The sequence below is a fragment of the Andrographis paniculata genome, unplaced genomic scaffold (genome assembly GCF_009805555.1).
Source record: "Andrographis paniculata isolate CXL003 unplaced genomic scaffold, ASM980555v1 Contig69END, whole genome shotgun sequence".
Taxonomy (NCBI): Eukaryota; Viridiplantae; Streptophyta; class Magnoliopsida; order Lamiales; family Acanthaceae; genus Andrographis; species Andrographis paniculata.
This window is the reverse complement of record NW_026137605.1, coordinates 7,029,820-7,044,903: the sequence shown is the minus strand read 5'-3', so window position 1 is coordinate 7,044,903 and position 15,084 is coordinate 7,029,820. Positions and strand designations below refer to the sequence as shown.

General features: G+C 28.8%; 1 protein-coding gene across 1 annotated transcript; it reads right to left on the bottom strand.

Annotated features, from left to right (window-relative positions):
- Positions 1 to 4,275: 4,275 nt before the first annotated feature.
- Positions 4,276 to 14,714, bottom strand: LOC127263981 (pectate lyase-like). The gene is made up of 4 exons (XM_051293304.1): positions 14,573 to 14,714; positions 5,597 to 5,855; positions 4,579 to 5,476; positions 4,276 to 4,506 (listed from the first exon to the last, which is right to left on the bottom strand). The coding sequence occupies exons 1-4, from the start codon at positions 14,712 to 14,714 to the stop codon at positions 4,276 to 4,278; spliced, it is 1,530 nt and encodes a 509-aa protein (XP_051149261.1).
- Between the last annotated feature and the right edge of the window lie 370 nt (positions 14,715 to 15,084).

Below are 15,084 nucleotides of genomic sequence, written 5' to 3'. Positions count from 1 at the left end.
TAATAAAGACACTGACATTATTATGTTATTGGTATATGTTGATGACATTTTTATCACATGAACTAATTCCCAAACCATCACAAGAGTTAAAAAGTATTTGGATCAAACATTCACCATCAAAGATCTGAACCAAGCTGACTGATTTCTTGGAATCCAGATTGAAAGATCTGTTGCTTTGGCTGTCTCCCAACATAGGTTGATTCAAGATATTCTTTTGGAGACTAGAATGCAAGATGCTAACCCTGCGACACTCTATTTGTCACAAACTGGAAACTTCAGCAAAATAGAAGACAAGTCACCTCAAATCCTGGAAACTATAAACACATTGCGGTAAGACTCCTATATCTCACCATGACAAGACCAGGCACGTGCTACTATGTTCAATAGCTGAGCTAATTCATGGCCAATCCAACTATTGAACACTAGAAGGCTGTACAACGGATCCTAAGACATTTAAAGGGAACCATGAACTTACATCTCCTCTTTCCAGTTGGTAAGGAGCTCAAACTTAGGGAATTTTCAGATGCAGACTATGGGTCATGATCGAACTCTCGGAAATCTCTTATGGGTTATTGCCTATTTCTTGGATCATGTTTTATATCGTGGAAAATCAAGAACAAACAATTTTGGCTAAATCTTCTGCTGAAGTAGAGTACAGAGCATTGACTGCCACAGTTTCTGAGGTACTGTGGATGACATACTTGATACATAAGCTGTAAATTCCCGTCACCTCTTACATACCAATTTTCTGCAACAATCAATCCACAATTCATATGGTGGATTGCCACTTCATTTGCCATCATTTTGCAGAAGGTGTTATCACTCTTCAGTTTGTCTCATCTGAAAAGTAATTGGTTGATGTGTTGACGAAGGGACAGTCAACTACCCATCTTCGTCGCGTCTGTTGCAAGTTGAACTTGGGATATACTACCAAAATTCACCTTGATGGGCGAATGTTGAGAGAAGCCAATATAGAGGAACCCAATCCATGAGAAGCCCAATCCCGTATTCTTGATTATTCCAAATTAACAAAATTTGTTATTAGATTTCATCCGTGCACAGATGGTACATTATTTTCATGGGACCACTTCTTATAATTTCTATCATATTAGATCCTATAGGACTGATTTTCATGCAATTAGAAATATGTCTATTTCATAACTTCAATGAAAACCGAAGAGAAAACAGTTGTTCTATTCTTTAACCATCTTCTTCTTTATTTCATCAAATATCAACTATTGAAATGTTGTATTTGACAAATTTTATCTTTTTTTTTTGAACTATAAAACAAACAAATATCTTATCTTGATTTAGACCTATTTTTATGTCACTTGTTAGGTTTTGATCACTTATTATTGAGGTAATTATTTTTTGCTCTTGTTTCTTTTGATTTCCATTATTATATTATTATAAACTTAGACAATTCAGATAGTGAAAAGAAAAATACTATTACCTCTGTCACATAAGAATGACGGTATTTTTTTGTGTCATTGTACTTAACATAAAAAATATCATTATATTTGTATAATTTACTCCACAAATGTCATTGTATTTGTATTATAAGAAACTAATAGAGGTATTTTTGTTCTTTTCTCTTAATTTGGAGTATGTATTATATAATAATTAATATTCAAATATCAACACGCAAAAAGTTCATGGTACCCTTAATATGGGACGAAATGAGAAATACATTTAGAAATATGCATGGTTACTATGTTGAATTTTAACTGTGCTAACAACACATCGTGTGCTAATAAACATCACATGATATTACTATAAAAAAAATACATTATATATATATTAATTTAATATAAATCACCATATAAACTAACATCATATGATATAATTTCACATATCACATATAACAATTAATTTTAGCATATGATTTATTCATATACAATATACGCTATAAACATAAATTACAACATATCTTTTATCGGTACTGGTTTTGAAAAATCTAACATGGTGTTGATTTTTCCTCCCATCCAAATACTATTGTATTAAGTATATATATACATTTTAGAATTAATTTATTTTCTCTCTGTCCGCCTCTAAAGGTCACATTTACCTTTAGCGTCATTGTACTTAATATTAATAATATATTTGGATTTGTATAATTTTTTGTACAAATGTCCTTCTATTACTATTATAAGATACTAATGAAAGTATTTTTGTAATTTTTTTTTTTAATTTGGACTATGTTTTGAAATAATAATTAATATTAGAAAATCAGCACGCAACAAGTAAATGAGACTCTTAGAGCCGGACAGAGGTAGTAGTATTTACTCACTTATTTTCCCACTCCAAAAAAATATAATACTCTTATATACAAATTTGTATAAGAGCAGCTCAGCGTGCACTATAAGAACTCTACTATATATATATATATATATATATGTCATGGTTGACATTCCTGCCCCAAATTTTCGGCCATAGTCTGTCCCATGTGTGCGAGTCTCTGTTATGTACGACTGATTGACGGCATATGTCTTGGTGCAGATACGTGTTCTACATGATTCTTTCATATTGTATGGTATAATCCCGGGCGTGTTGCGGACAAGGGACGGGTGGTCTGGACCTCAGTGCGGGTGTGGTCTACGGGTCGGACGTGTTAGCTTTCGGACACGTTATACATATATATATAAATATATTCCTTTTGTCTCTTAAATAAGTATTCGGATTTTTTACGTAAATTTTTTAATATTGATAATATTGATATGTAGGACAAATTAACAGAAAAATGCCAAAAATAATTTTATTAGTATCGTATGATATAAAGGTAATGGTATTTATATATTTTCTTCGTCTGCCAAATTTATTCTCACCTTCCTTTTTCGTCCGTCCGTTAAATTTATCTCATCGCTATATTTAGAAAAATAAAAGAATCTATATTTAATTATTACTATAATTCAACACTTATTTATTACAAATATCACTAACGTTATTACTTTTTTTTCATTTTATATTATTACTAACTAAATTTTAAAAATACTCCCAACTACTTTTTTTAAATTTTTTCATTTTTTAATAAAATATTTATTTTTCTTAATTTATGTGTCGTGCTTAAACGAACTAAATATGATAACAGAGAGAGAGTAATATATTGTAAATTGTAAAAGTATTTTTAATGTAAAGTAGATAGATAATACAACTATTATAAAAAAATAATAATAAATAAATAAATATTTTATTATGGTTCATTTAATGTTAAGTAGACAGATAATATAACTATTATATATATAAAATTTTAAAAAAAATGAATATTTTATTATGATATCTAAAATAAAAAAATAAATAATTTATTAAAGCACTGAGCGACAATATATTTTCAATATAGACAAGTCATAAATTAAACACGGGAAGAAAGATGTTGGCAAAAATAGGGATGAGCAAAATATTCGAAATCCGAAAATCTAATTCGAATTAAATCGAAATTTAAAATTTGGTTCGAATTTTTCGGATTTTCAAATTGAATCGGATTGAATTTTTAACAAATTTTGGATTTTCGGATCGAATCGGTATACTTAAATCCGAACCAATCCGAAATATAATATTTTAATATATTTTGTATTATACATATTTAATATTTTATTAAAAAATATTATATTTAATATAAAAAAACTCAAATTTATTAATTATATTTTAATATATTTAATATTTATATATTATGTATATTTAATATTATAAAATAACAATAAAATATAAAAGAAATTTAAAAATTAAAAAAATAATAATAAAAATATTTAGAATTTCGGATTTTTCGGTTTAATTCGAATTTTTTAGTTCGGATTACGAATTTTGGGATTTCGAATTTCGATTATTTCGGTTCGGTTCGATTCGAATTGATTTTTTCAAAAATTTCAAATTTTCGGATCGGTTTCGAACCGAACATCCTAATGCTCACCCTAGGCAAAAAGAAGCAATACGGCTTCTGATTTTAACATTACTATTAATTAAATTCACTTCTACACCGTAGCATTAGACTTCTTCCGCCATAGCAACAAAACGAAAAATAGTATTGGGACGACGACATCCATGAATATTAATTTCCCACATTTATTTTGCACCATCCCTTTAATTACACTTTGCATAATATAATAATAATTGCCGCATGAAAAAGGAAAAAAAAAAAAAAAAAAACAAGAAAAGAAAACCAGAGTCGATCGAAACAAGCAAAAGGAAAGGAAAGAGGAGAGAAGAATTAATCAATCAATCAATTAATGTTTACGTATGCATGCATGCATGTATCTGTTTCTTCCCCAATTAATCAATTAATTAACAGTATTTCCCCGGACGGCACTTCAGAGCTCCGGCGGATCTCGTGAGCCTGCCGGCGTACGAACCAGGCTTGAACTTCACCATATTCTCCGCCGTCAACTGACTGTTCTCGTGCACCAGCGGCGGCCCTGACTCCAGGAAGTAAGCTCCGTTCTTGAACATGTCCCCTTCCGACCTCCATTGCCAGTTCCTCCACTCGCTCTCCGACGCGTAGTCCCTCTTCGTCACCTTCATTCATATTATTCAATTAATTAATTAATTGAATTCAATGTTTAAAATATTAATTAAATAATTAATTACCTGCTTGGTGTAAGGGTTATTGGATGCCCTAAATCGATTGCCCTGGCTGATAATGGTGGGGTGAGAGCTACCGCCGATGGCGTAGAGTTCCCAGTGGGAGTAATCATTATTGACGACGTGGGCGAATCCCCACCGTACCCTCGGCATCCTCTGGATAAGCCCTTTGCCGAACCTATTAAACGCGACGGTGACTTGCATGATCGAGTCCTTCTCGCTGTCGTCGTGGGCCCCCAAAAGCATGACGTCGTTATGGTTGTTGAACTTGCAATTGGAGATGGTGACGGCGGTGGAGCCCTCGATGACGTCGATGAGGCCGTCGGTGCCCTTGGAGAGCGACACGTGGTCGATCCAAACACGGCTGGAGCCGTAGACGGAGATGGCGTCGCCGTCGCTCCTGGTGCGCAGGCCGATATGGGCCAATGCGTCGCGGATCATCCCGCCCGACTTGGGGATTATGTTGTGGATCCATATGTTGTGGATGATGACGTTGTGGACGAACTGGATCGTGATTCCGGCGCCGTAGGCGATGTGGACTTGCTTGCCGCGGCCGTCGATGGTCTTGTCGCTCGTCATCATCAGCTCCTGCTTCAGCTGGATGACCATGCTGTGCTCGAAGATGATCCAGAGCGGCTCGGTTTGGATCACGGCATGCCTTAGAGTACCCGGCAAAGGGTTGTCCATGACGTCATCCGACGGGTCAGATACCACGTAGTACCGACCTTCTTTCCCGCCGGTTGTCTCGTGCCCGAACCCGCGGGCGCATTCCGCTAGCCGTTTACGGTTCTTGGCCCAGTTCGGGTCACACCGCCAGCAACGGTCGATCGGGTTCGTCGCCATGCACCCGTCGTCTTCATCTTCTTCTAGATGCCTCCTCGAGGAGTTCTTATGCTTCAAAGATCTGTTTAATGATTGAAAAAAAAGTAAAAAGTTAGTATTTGATAATACAATAAAATCTTTGCTTTGTCCTGTTTTGTGGGAGGAGGGGTGGGGCCCGGGATTAAAAACAATTAATCCTGACTTTTTGACGAGACTGGTGAAGTCGTCCGCGACGCCTAGGGGATTAGGGTTGTAGGCTTTCATGGAATCCTCGTAGGCTTCGGCGGCGGCTTTCCGATACTTCTCCTCCAGAGTGGCATTGGTGACGACGTCTGCGGTGGCGGAGAGGAGAACAGAGAAGAAGAGGAGGAATGCTATTAAGTAATGAGGTTGATTGGTAGTGGTGATCCCCATTTTTGGGATTAATTGATCCTTATTTCTTTCTGCCGATTCTAATTCTTCTGTGTAGCGAAATCACTGGAAGTTTGAGCAAACCAGTGATTCGCTGTTATTGCCTTCAATGTGTTTATTGAAGATTGTAATTATTGTATCTGCGATTTGTGAGAGGTGCTTCAGACCCAATTTATACAGTAGGATATGCCCAAAATCTTTGTCTTTAATTTGTGGTTTTCCTGTTTTTACGACAGAACTTTGTGGGATGCCATAGAATTTTTGGGGTACTTATTCCTTAATTTGTTTCATTTCCGACAAGGAAGGCTCTTTCTGCGCAACGCACACGCACACACATAAATAAGGTTTCAATTTAGGTTGGCTTTGGGTTTGGATTTTGATTTTAATTTTAAATTAAAATTATTATTTAATTTGATATAAAAAATATATTGGTATAATATTTTAAATATAAAACTATATTTGAGAGGTATATAACAGCATTACAGTTCTTATTTTATAAAATGTCATCGACGTTCGGAGTCGAGCTGAAAGGTGATTGGTCAGAGTGCATGGAGTTCGGAGTCGAGCTGAAAGGTGACTGGTCAGAGTGCATGGGTTGGTTTGGAGGTTTTTGGGATTTTGAAAATTTGAAAAATAAAAAATAAAAAGTAAAAAATTAGTATTTAATTTGATGTTTTGTGAAATGAAAAATGTATTTGATGTGATGTTTTTTTTTTTTAAATATAGTGTCAAAAGAGTGAAAATAAATTTTAAAATTTTCTTAATTAAAAGATAAAATAACAAATTTGCCCTTAGAGTGGTATGATCACAGCTACGAAGAATGCTTTCTATGGCTTTTGTGCATAAAGTTCAATATGACCGCACCTAGGCACCCGATGCCTACTTTAATAGTTTTTTAAATTCTCCATTGAGTTTTTCTAAGTAAAAAAATATATATATCAAATCAAATATGGACGATGGTTTAAAAAAGACACTAAATAAAACAATATAAAAAGAGTTAGAAAATTTAAGTTGCTTTTCAATAATCATATTTATTTAACGTTTTTAGCTAGACATAATTTTTATGTTATCATTGGATGGCACTAACTTGGACTGTCCCATCCACTTCAATTTGCGTATTTTATTTTCATGTTTTACTCTAAGAAAACATTCATATAGCCATGAAAATTTGCTATAAAATAATTATATAACAAAATTGCTACAAGATTTGTTCATAATATAATTAAAAAATATTTATTCATAACTATTTCCATAGCAAAAATAGCAATACATGTTTACCATGAAAAATATTGAAGCACATTAGCTGCAAAATATTTTAATGGCAAATTTTTTTTACTTTTAGTCACACATATAAATAATTATACATATATATTTATTCATGTCAAATATTGTGGCAAAAATTTTGTGTGATAAAATTATTCTTAATGAGCCATAACTACCAATATTATTAATTTGTTACTCCATCCGTCCCACATAACTTGTCCCTATTTTCTATTTTCGTCAGTCTCACGTAACTTGTCATTTATTTTTTGGAAATATGATTATCCATTTTAATCACATTTTAAGTTTTAAATTTTATAATTATTTTAATCTTAATTAAATTATTTACTTATTTTAATTTTAATCTTAATCTATAATTATTTTTACTAAATAATAATTATTTCTATTAATACACTTCTTAATTATCTATTAATTATATTTTACCTAAATTCTCGTATCTACAGTAACACATCCAAAATATACGGGACGGAGGGAGTAATATATAGTTATAAATACATAATGTGCCAAAATATGAAATTATATATATTATGATAAATATAATTAATTAATAGATTTATTAGAAAAATAAAATATTTATAATTAAAGAATAATTTAATTTGTGATAGTTATTTTTATCAAATGATATAATAGTCATTAATAATTATAGAAAGAAATACATGTTATCTAATAAATATTTATCAGATTTTATAATATAAATAAAATAAATTTGATATGTATAATATTTTGTGACATATAATATTATAATATATTATTCTATCTAATTTAATACATGGACTTTTAACATAGATATTTATATACATAAACATTACAAGACTGTTAAATATTTGTGAAATTAACCAACAAAATATAATAAAATGTTAATATAAATATAATAAGAAAAGTTAAAAAAAATACATAATTTACATGATTCAGGATAAATTCCTATGTTGACGGACAACAACAACAGTAATTCTACTAATCAAAAGAAATTTTCAAATATAATGTCTTCAACAATAAAAAAATAATTATAATAAAAAATGTCTCAATGAGTAAATATTTTTTATTGCACATGATTAAAAACCACACTAATAACAATTATAATACTCATAATAACAGTAAAATTGATCATATGTCCGTTAAAAAACTATATTCCCTCAATTCTTTAACAATATATTTATTTTTTCAATTTGGTCCGTCTCATAATAAAGTATCAATTTTATTTTTAGTAATTGTATTATCTACTAACATTACAAATATCCTTCCAATTTGTAATATATTACACAAATATCATTACTTTTATATCATACAATATTATAAGATTAGTTTAATCTTTTTATTTTTATTTCTAATATATCCTAATATAATATTAATATTTCTAAAATTTCGGAAAAAAATCAAATGAATAGATAGATATGGACGGAGGGAGTATAATATAACATTATCATATATGAAATATATTAATAATAACAAATACATCCAACTTCTTTTTTAAATGGGTGCATAATTTATTAAATTATCGTTATAATATCTATAAAGAAAAAATTACAATTGCTCTTTAATTATGACAATTATACACAAATAAGTGGGTTTGTTTTGTGTTTGTTTGTTTTTTTTATTTTTTTATTTTTTATTATGTGAGTTATAGAGAACACTGTATATATTATAAAAATAATAAGGGTAAATTGTTTTTTGACCCCCTTATCATTTTAGTCCCGTAAGTGGAGCCTGTCGCAAATTAGTCCCATAAGTGAAAAATTTTCGTTGTTTTAGTCCTCCGGCGCCGGAGATGCCCGCGTGGCTCGCCGGAGGTGACATGTCCGCCAGGTGTCGCTGATCTGGCAGACACATGGATTTTTTATTTATTTTTTCATTTTTTAAAATTGTTTTTAAAACTTATTTTTAATTTTATTTGTATTTTTTTATTTTTTTTATTTGATCCAATTTTTAAAAAAATTAAAAAAATTAAAAATAAATAAATAAATCCACGTGTCCGTCATATTAACTTTTTTTTTTAGAGAAATATGTTGAACTTTCTTTTAAAAAAGAAACAAACCCGTGTTTCAAACATTCATATTTTAAGTCTCGTAAGGAATGACATGGTGGTGTAGGGTTTGGACTTGTGACCGTTAGGTCATGGGTTCAAATCCCCGACGTCTCAAGTCACCTGCCACACATGGTTCGCCTAGTGTATTTTTTTTGTCGAGCATTAGGTTCGGCCGAAGGTTTACCCCGTGCGTACTCTTGGGTAGCGATTGCGAATTCCCCCATTATTAAAAAAAAAAAAATTTATATTTTAATCACAACATTCATATTAACAATTTTCAATTAATACCCAAAGTTACAATCCAAACGAAGAAATATGAATTTAAAGAAGAAATGAGGTTGACCTGTGAAATTACAGTGTAAATGAAGAAAATTCAAAACATCGTCAACTTGATGCCCCAAATTTATATGTTGTGTCGTGGTTTGAATAAAAAAATATATAAAAGAAAAAAAAGGAGAGTTTGAACGAAAAGTGAAAAATTAATGTATTATACTATTAAGTATTTTTTAAAATCTAAATGAGATGTCTTAAAATAATTATAAGAATATATTTGTGGGTAAAATTTGTTATTTGAGTGTTTAAATTAAAAAGAAATACAATATATAATTAATTCAAAATCTAATTTTATAAAAATAAAATAAAATAAAAATCATGAGCTCCTATGACTCCACTAATGATAGTTAGGTGTATCCTTCTTTAATACACAAAGACTACCAACGATTTCACTATTAATCGATTTTTTTTCCCCATTTTGTCACATATTTCCTTCATCCTCGTTTTGTTACTTGATTATTTTCTAATTTGACTTATTATGGAGTTGGTATAGATCTCAGCACAATACAATAATATTTGATATGTGTAAAAAGTTAAACTAAAAAACTGAAGTAATTAAGTAGCAGAGGTTCTCTTGTGTACTGAAAGAAGCATTGAAATAATTCTGCAAAATTTCAGGCACATTAATTGATTTCTTGTTTCTGAAAAGTACGATGTCTTACTGATAGATTATTTTGATAGATTGTTTTGTGATTTTTCTTATTGATGATTTTGTTTGGAGTAGAAAAAAAAAACGCAGTAGAAAAACAACAATCTATCTATATATATATATATATATATTGCTATTGTTATTATTTTTTTATTTTATATTATAAAAATATTCCCTCCGTCCCGACTAATTTGTACCCTTTAGCTTAGATACAGAGTTTTATGTAGTGTGTAATTAGTAAGTAATTAAAAAGTGTATTAATGAAAATAGTTATGAATTAATAAAAATAATTATAGACTAAGATTTAGATAACTAAATAGTTTAATTAAAATAAAAAAATATATATAAAATATAAAATTTAAAGTGTGATTAAAGTGTATAATTATATTTCAAAAAAAAAAAGACAAATTATATTGGACGGACTAAAATAGAAATAGTTGACAAATTAAGTGAATGAATGAGTATATATATTTTTAAGTTGCTCCTCTGCAAATATGTTTCTTGTATATCTCTTAAAAACTTAGAAGATTAAGCCGTTACATTGATAGAGAACCTTTATATTTGCCAAAATGCTTAGACATAATAACACAATATCTTGTACATTATATTCTTCGAACTATAATCACTCTCTTAGTACAAATAGATCACATTTGATAACTGATGCATGTTTTGATCTTTTTTGTTGTTATTACTACCTACTACTTGTTAGCTTTTCCTTTTCATTTAGCAAATAAAAAAATAATTTTTGCATATCCTTGAACATGAACTAAGTGTACTCCTACATCGTTTAAATCTATATACAACCAATATTATTATTACTTCTTATAATATAATGTTATTTTAATATTAATATAGTAGAATTGAAATTTTATAGAATAACGAAATGTATATGCTTCTATTGGACATGCACAAACTATTTGGAATTTATAGGCTAAAATTACATTAAATCCCATCAAAATATAGATATTCAGTTTGTTAACTCAGCGTTTTTAGATGAATGGATTTTTTATATGTGGAATGAGAAATTGTGTTGATAATATAAAAAATAATATTTTTTGTTGAATTATTGACTTTCTATGAGTACATATATTTTATATTAACGTGTGTATATTTATATTTTTTTAATAATATTTATACATAATTGTTCCATTGAAAAATGTTAAGTGAACAAAGCAATTATTCTATACACTATTTTTTTCCTAAACATATTTTTTATATACATATAAACTAATATTATATTAAATATTATCTAGATATAGTATCAACACTCCTAAATGATAATGAAATGAGAATGACTAATTATATTCAAAATAGAAAAAGATTATCATCTCCGCAACGATTGCATAATCTAGTAATTAAACACTTCAACCATTATAATATAATTCAGATAAAACACCCAGACCACCGCAGGCAAATCTACTCAAATCCACCTTCGGCCAAATGACATGGAGTAAGTTGTTTACTAACGTATGAATTCAAAGTTAATAAATATAATACACAATATATATTTCAAGAATTAGTGCAAAATTCATTTAGTGTGTCATTTAAATTATTTTTTTATTTATGTACGATCGAGATTTTAAGAAAGCTTTAGGAGAGATCATCAAGAGTTCATTTAATAAACCTTGAATCTCATTTAAAAAAGTTTCAAACAAAAATAAGCAATTATGATTTCGTCAAATAAAGGTTCTTAAGCTAAAATTCGTCAATACTATTTACATTTTCAATAAGCTATAATATTTCATAATAAATAGTTCAATGCAACTGAACATCTATAGACGAAAGTCATTTTTATAAGTATTTCAAAGCAAAGGCCGGATAATGGATGAGAAATACATTTATGAAGTTATGTGATGCGAAGAAAAATGACACATTGGACAACGATAAAAGATAATGGATTACAAAAGAAGATTGGACAACAATGCTATAAGAATTGAATTCAAAATACTTCAAATATATTAGTACTAGAAATCGTCGGAGTCGAAGTGCAAATGCAAACACCAACACAATATTGTATTGAGGGGCCTCGACTTCAATGTCTTAACATATGAGGAAAATGGTAATACTTTCATACTTTCACTTTATGTTTATTTTATTTTTTCATAAAACTTGATATTAATATGAAATTGTTTCAAGTTTTATTAAATGTTGGAATTGGGAAGGGAACCAACAATAATGAAAGGTAATACATTAATACCAAAATACTCTTAACATTACTTCAATTACAAAAATATCTTTACACATATAATTACTTTATACGTAAACTCAAATAGAAAAAATGTCAAAAAAATCTTACACACTTCCACTAACTAATAAAATAATATTATTTCTAAATCTTCTACAAAACCCCAAAAGGCGCCTTCGATTTAGGATAGAGGGGCTAATATGTATGTTAATATTCTTTTGCAGTATTTTATTTTGTTTACACAATATAATTTTTACATTTAACCTAATTTTTTTATATAAATGTTGAAAATAAAATCCTATTAATTTCGGCATGATGATCTTCAAACATCAGGCGATCAAGAAATCAACATCGAGAGGATTGGGATAAAGAAGAGAAGATTACCAAGACTTGATTCTGAAAGTAAAATAAGACATAAAGTTTCTCAATCTATCAATTTCAAGGGAAGTTCAGAGGAAAATGAAGAAACTATCAAACGTTTGGAGGAGTAATGTACAAAATTTTAGATTAAAAATGTTGAAATAGAAGAACGACAAGCACAATTAGAGAAACAATGACAAGAGTTAATATCACAATTCCAAGTTCAAGTAAAAACTCAAAATAAAAAGTTTCAAGATTTGATTAATTTAGTTTTACAAAGACCTTAATTGATTAGAAAAATATCGTTGAAATTGTTAGATTTTTATTTATTAATTTTTATTGAATTAACTACTTGTGTTTTATAATTTTTTGTTTGGAATATTTAATTATTAGTCATTTGAATATTACGTTTAAAATTTTGATTTTGTACCGTAGTGAATTTTTAAAGTATTGTGTTTAAAATTTTAAATTTTGTGCTAATAGTTTGAAATTATTTTTGCATTCAATTAATATTTATAATATTTTATTTTTAGAATGTAAATATTATATCATGATTTTTTTGTTGCATATATTATTTATGTGAAAAAACTGCATAGTATATATAATTTATATAATTATTTTATTTTATTTTAGCAAAACTCATTGTAATGAACCATGACAATTTATGTGACAAAATATTGTAAATTTATTTTATAGAATTATTCAATGACAAAATTCATAGCAAACATATTTTGTGGCTATGACAAATAAGTTTATGGAAAAATTATGTAGCAAAATTTTGTGGTTGTTTATGTAACTAAATTAGATTTACTACTTATAGCCAATAAATACTTCGTTGTGGCTAATTTTATAACAAAATAATTTGTCATGTATATTATATAATTTTTCTATATCTAATTATATGGTTATATAAGTATTATCTTGTAGTGTTTAAAATGATGATTACTCGCAAATTTATTATTATTTTTTTTTTTGCAAGATTCATATAATCATTTAAATAAGTAGGCTCTGACTGATTCGGTGGGGGTTTCGATTTTATGTCAAAATTGATTTGTCATTCAATCTCAAAACTCCCTGCATATTTTTGTCAATAATATTCATATTAAACAAGATGTTGGATTCTCTAATTTATTTCATAGAATCGAAAAATATTAAATTGAACTTCCTGACTATCAAATTTAATAGAAAATATAACTTGTTTCACATCAATTTTAATTATGCAGTGCACATAAAGAGTCTACCAAGTAAAATCGGTGAAGAATTTAGAGATTTATCATGTCAAACACATAAATATCAACAATAAAAAGTCAATTCGTTAACCTACACCAGGTGATTTAACATTTGCAGTTTGGATGCGTGCAGATCAAACACCATTAAATAAAAAAAAGGCCGAGGGAGGAGTTAGTAATAGAGTTTATGAAATTACGAGGAAATTTGACACAATTTTAAAAGTATGTGAAATTTGGCATAATTTTGTGAAACCAAATCTTTTATTGTTTTGCCCTATTAATATATTTTAATTGTATAATTTATTAATATCATATTGCATACAATATGCATAGAGATAAAAATGTGTATATGTTTATCGTTTAGTATTGTTATTTATTTTGATATACATTATATTTTCGTTTATACCATTAGACTTTTGTTATTTTTCATTTCAATAATTTCAATTGAAAAATTGTTATAAATAATTTATTCAATTTATTTTTAAAATTTTTATTTATCTTAACATTAAATAAATAAATAATGATGATTATACTACTCTTTTATTGAAGGATAAAACCACACATACGAAGCTCCTATTGGGACGCTGGTACAAGCTGGAGAAAGGACGAATAGAAGCCGGAGAAGTGAAATTAGGGAAAAGGAGACCTCAAAACCCCAGTCCACCGGTCGGAGGAGCCACCGGAGCGCCGGCGAGGTTAAGCCCTACCTTTCATGAACGACGGGTCGCCGAAGTGAGGAATCAGCGGGAACAGCGCCAGAGAGGAAATCGACGGATGGCGACCGTGGCGGCGGGAGGCGGAGGGAACCGAACCGGCTTGGCTCCGGAGGGCAAAGAGGAGGAGTCGCATATCTCGTGTAAATCTTCTTCATTTCGAATTGTCTGTATTTATTGTATTATATTATTTATAGTATATTATATTTATATTTATTTGTATTTTTATATTTATAAATATAATTTATTATTATAAAATTTTTATTTTTATTTATTTTATATTAAAATTGTTAAAATATGTTTTCAAATTTGAAGTTTAATTTTTTAAAAAAAAAAATTATTAAAAAAATATGAAAATACGTGTTCATTTATTAAAAAAAATATTTATTTATATTAATTTTTTAACTATATTTTTTTTAAATTTTAATTTGTTATTTTAAAAAATATTTTATATAGAATTTTTTTTAATTTTTATTTACAAAATATATTTTTATGGGAATATTTTT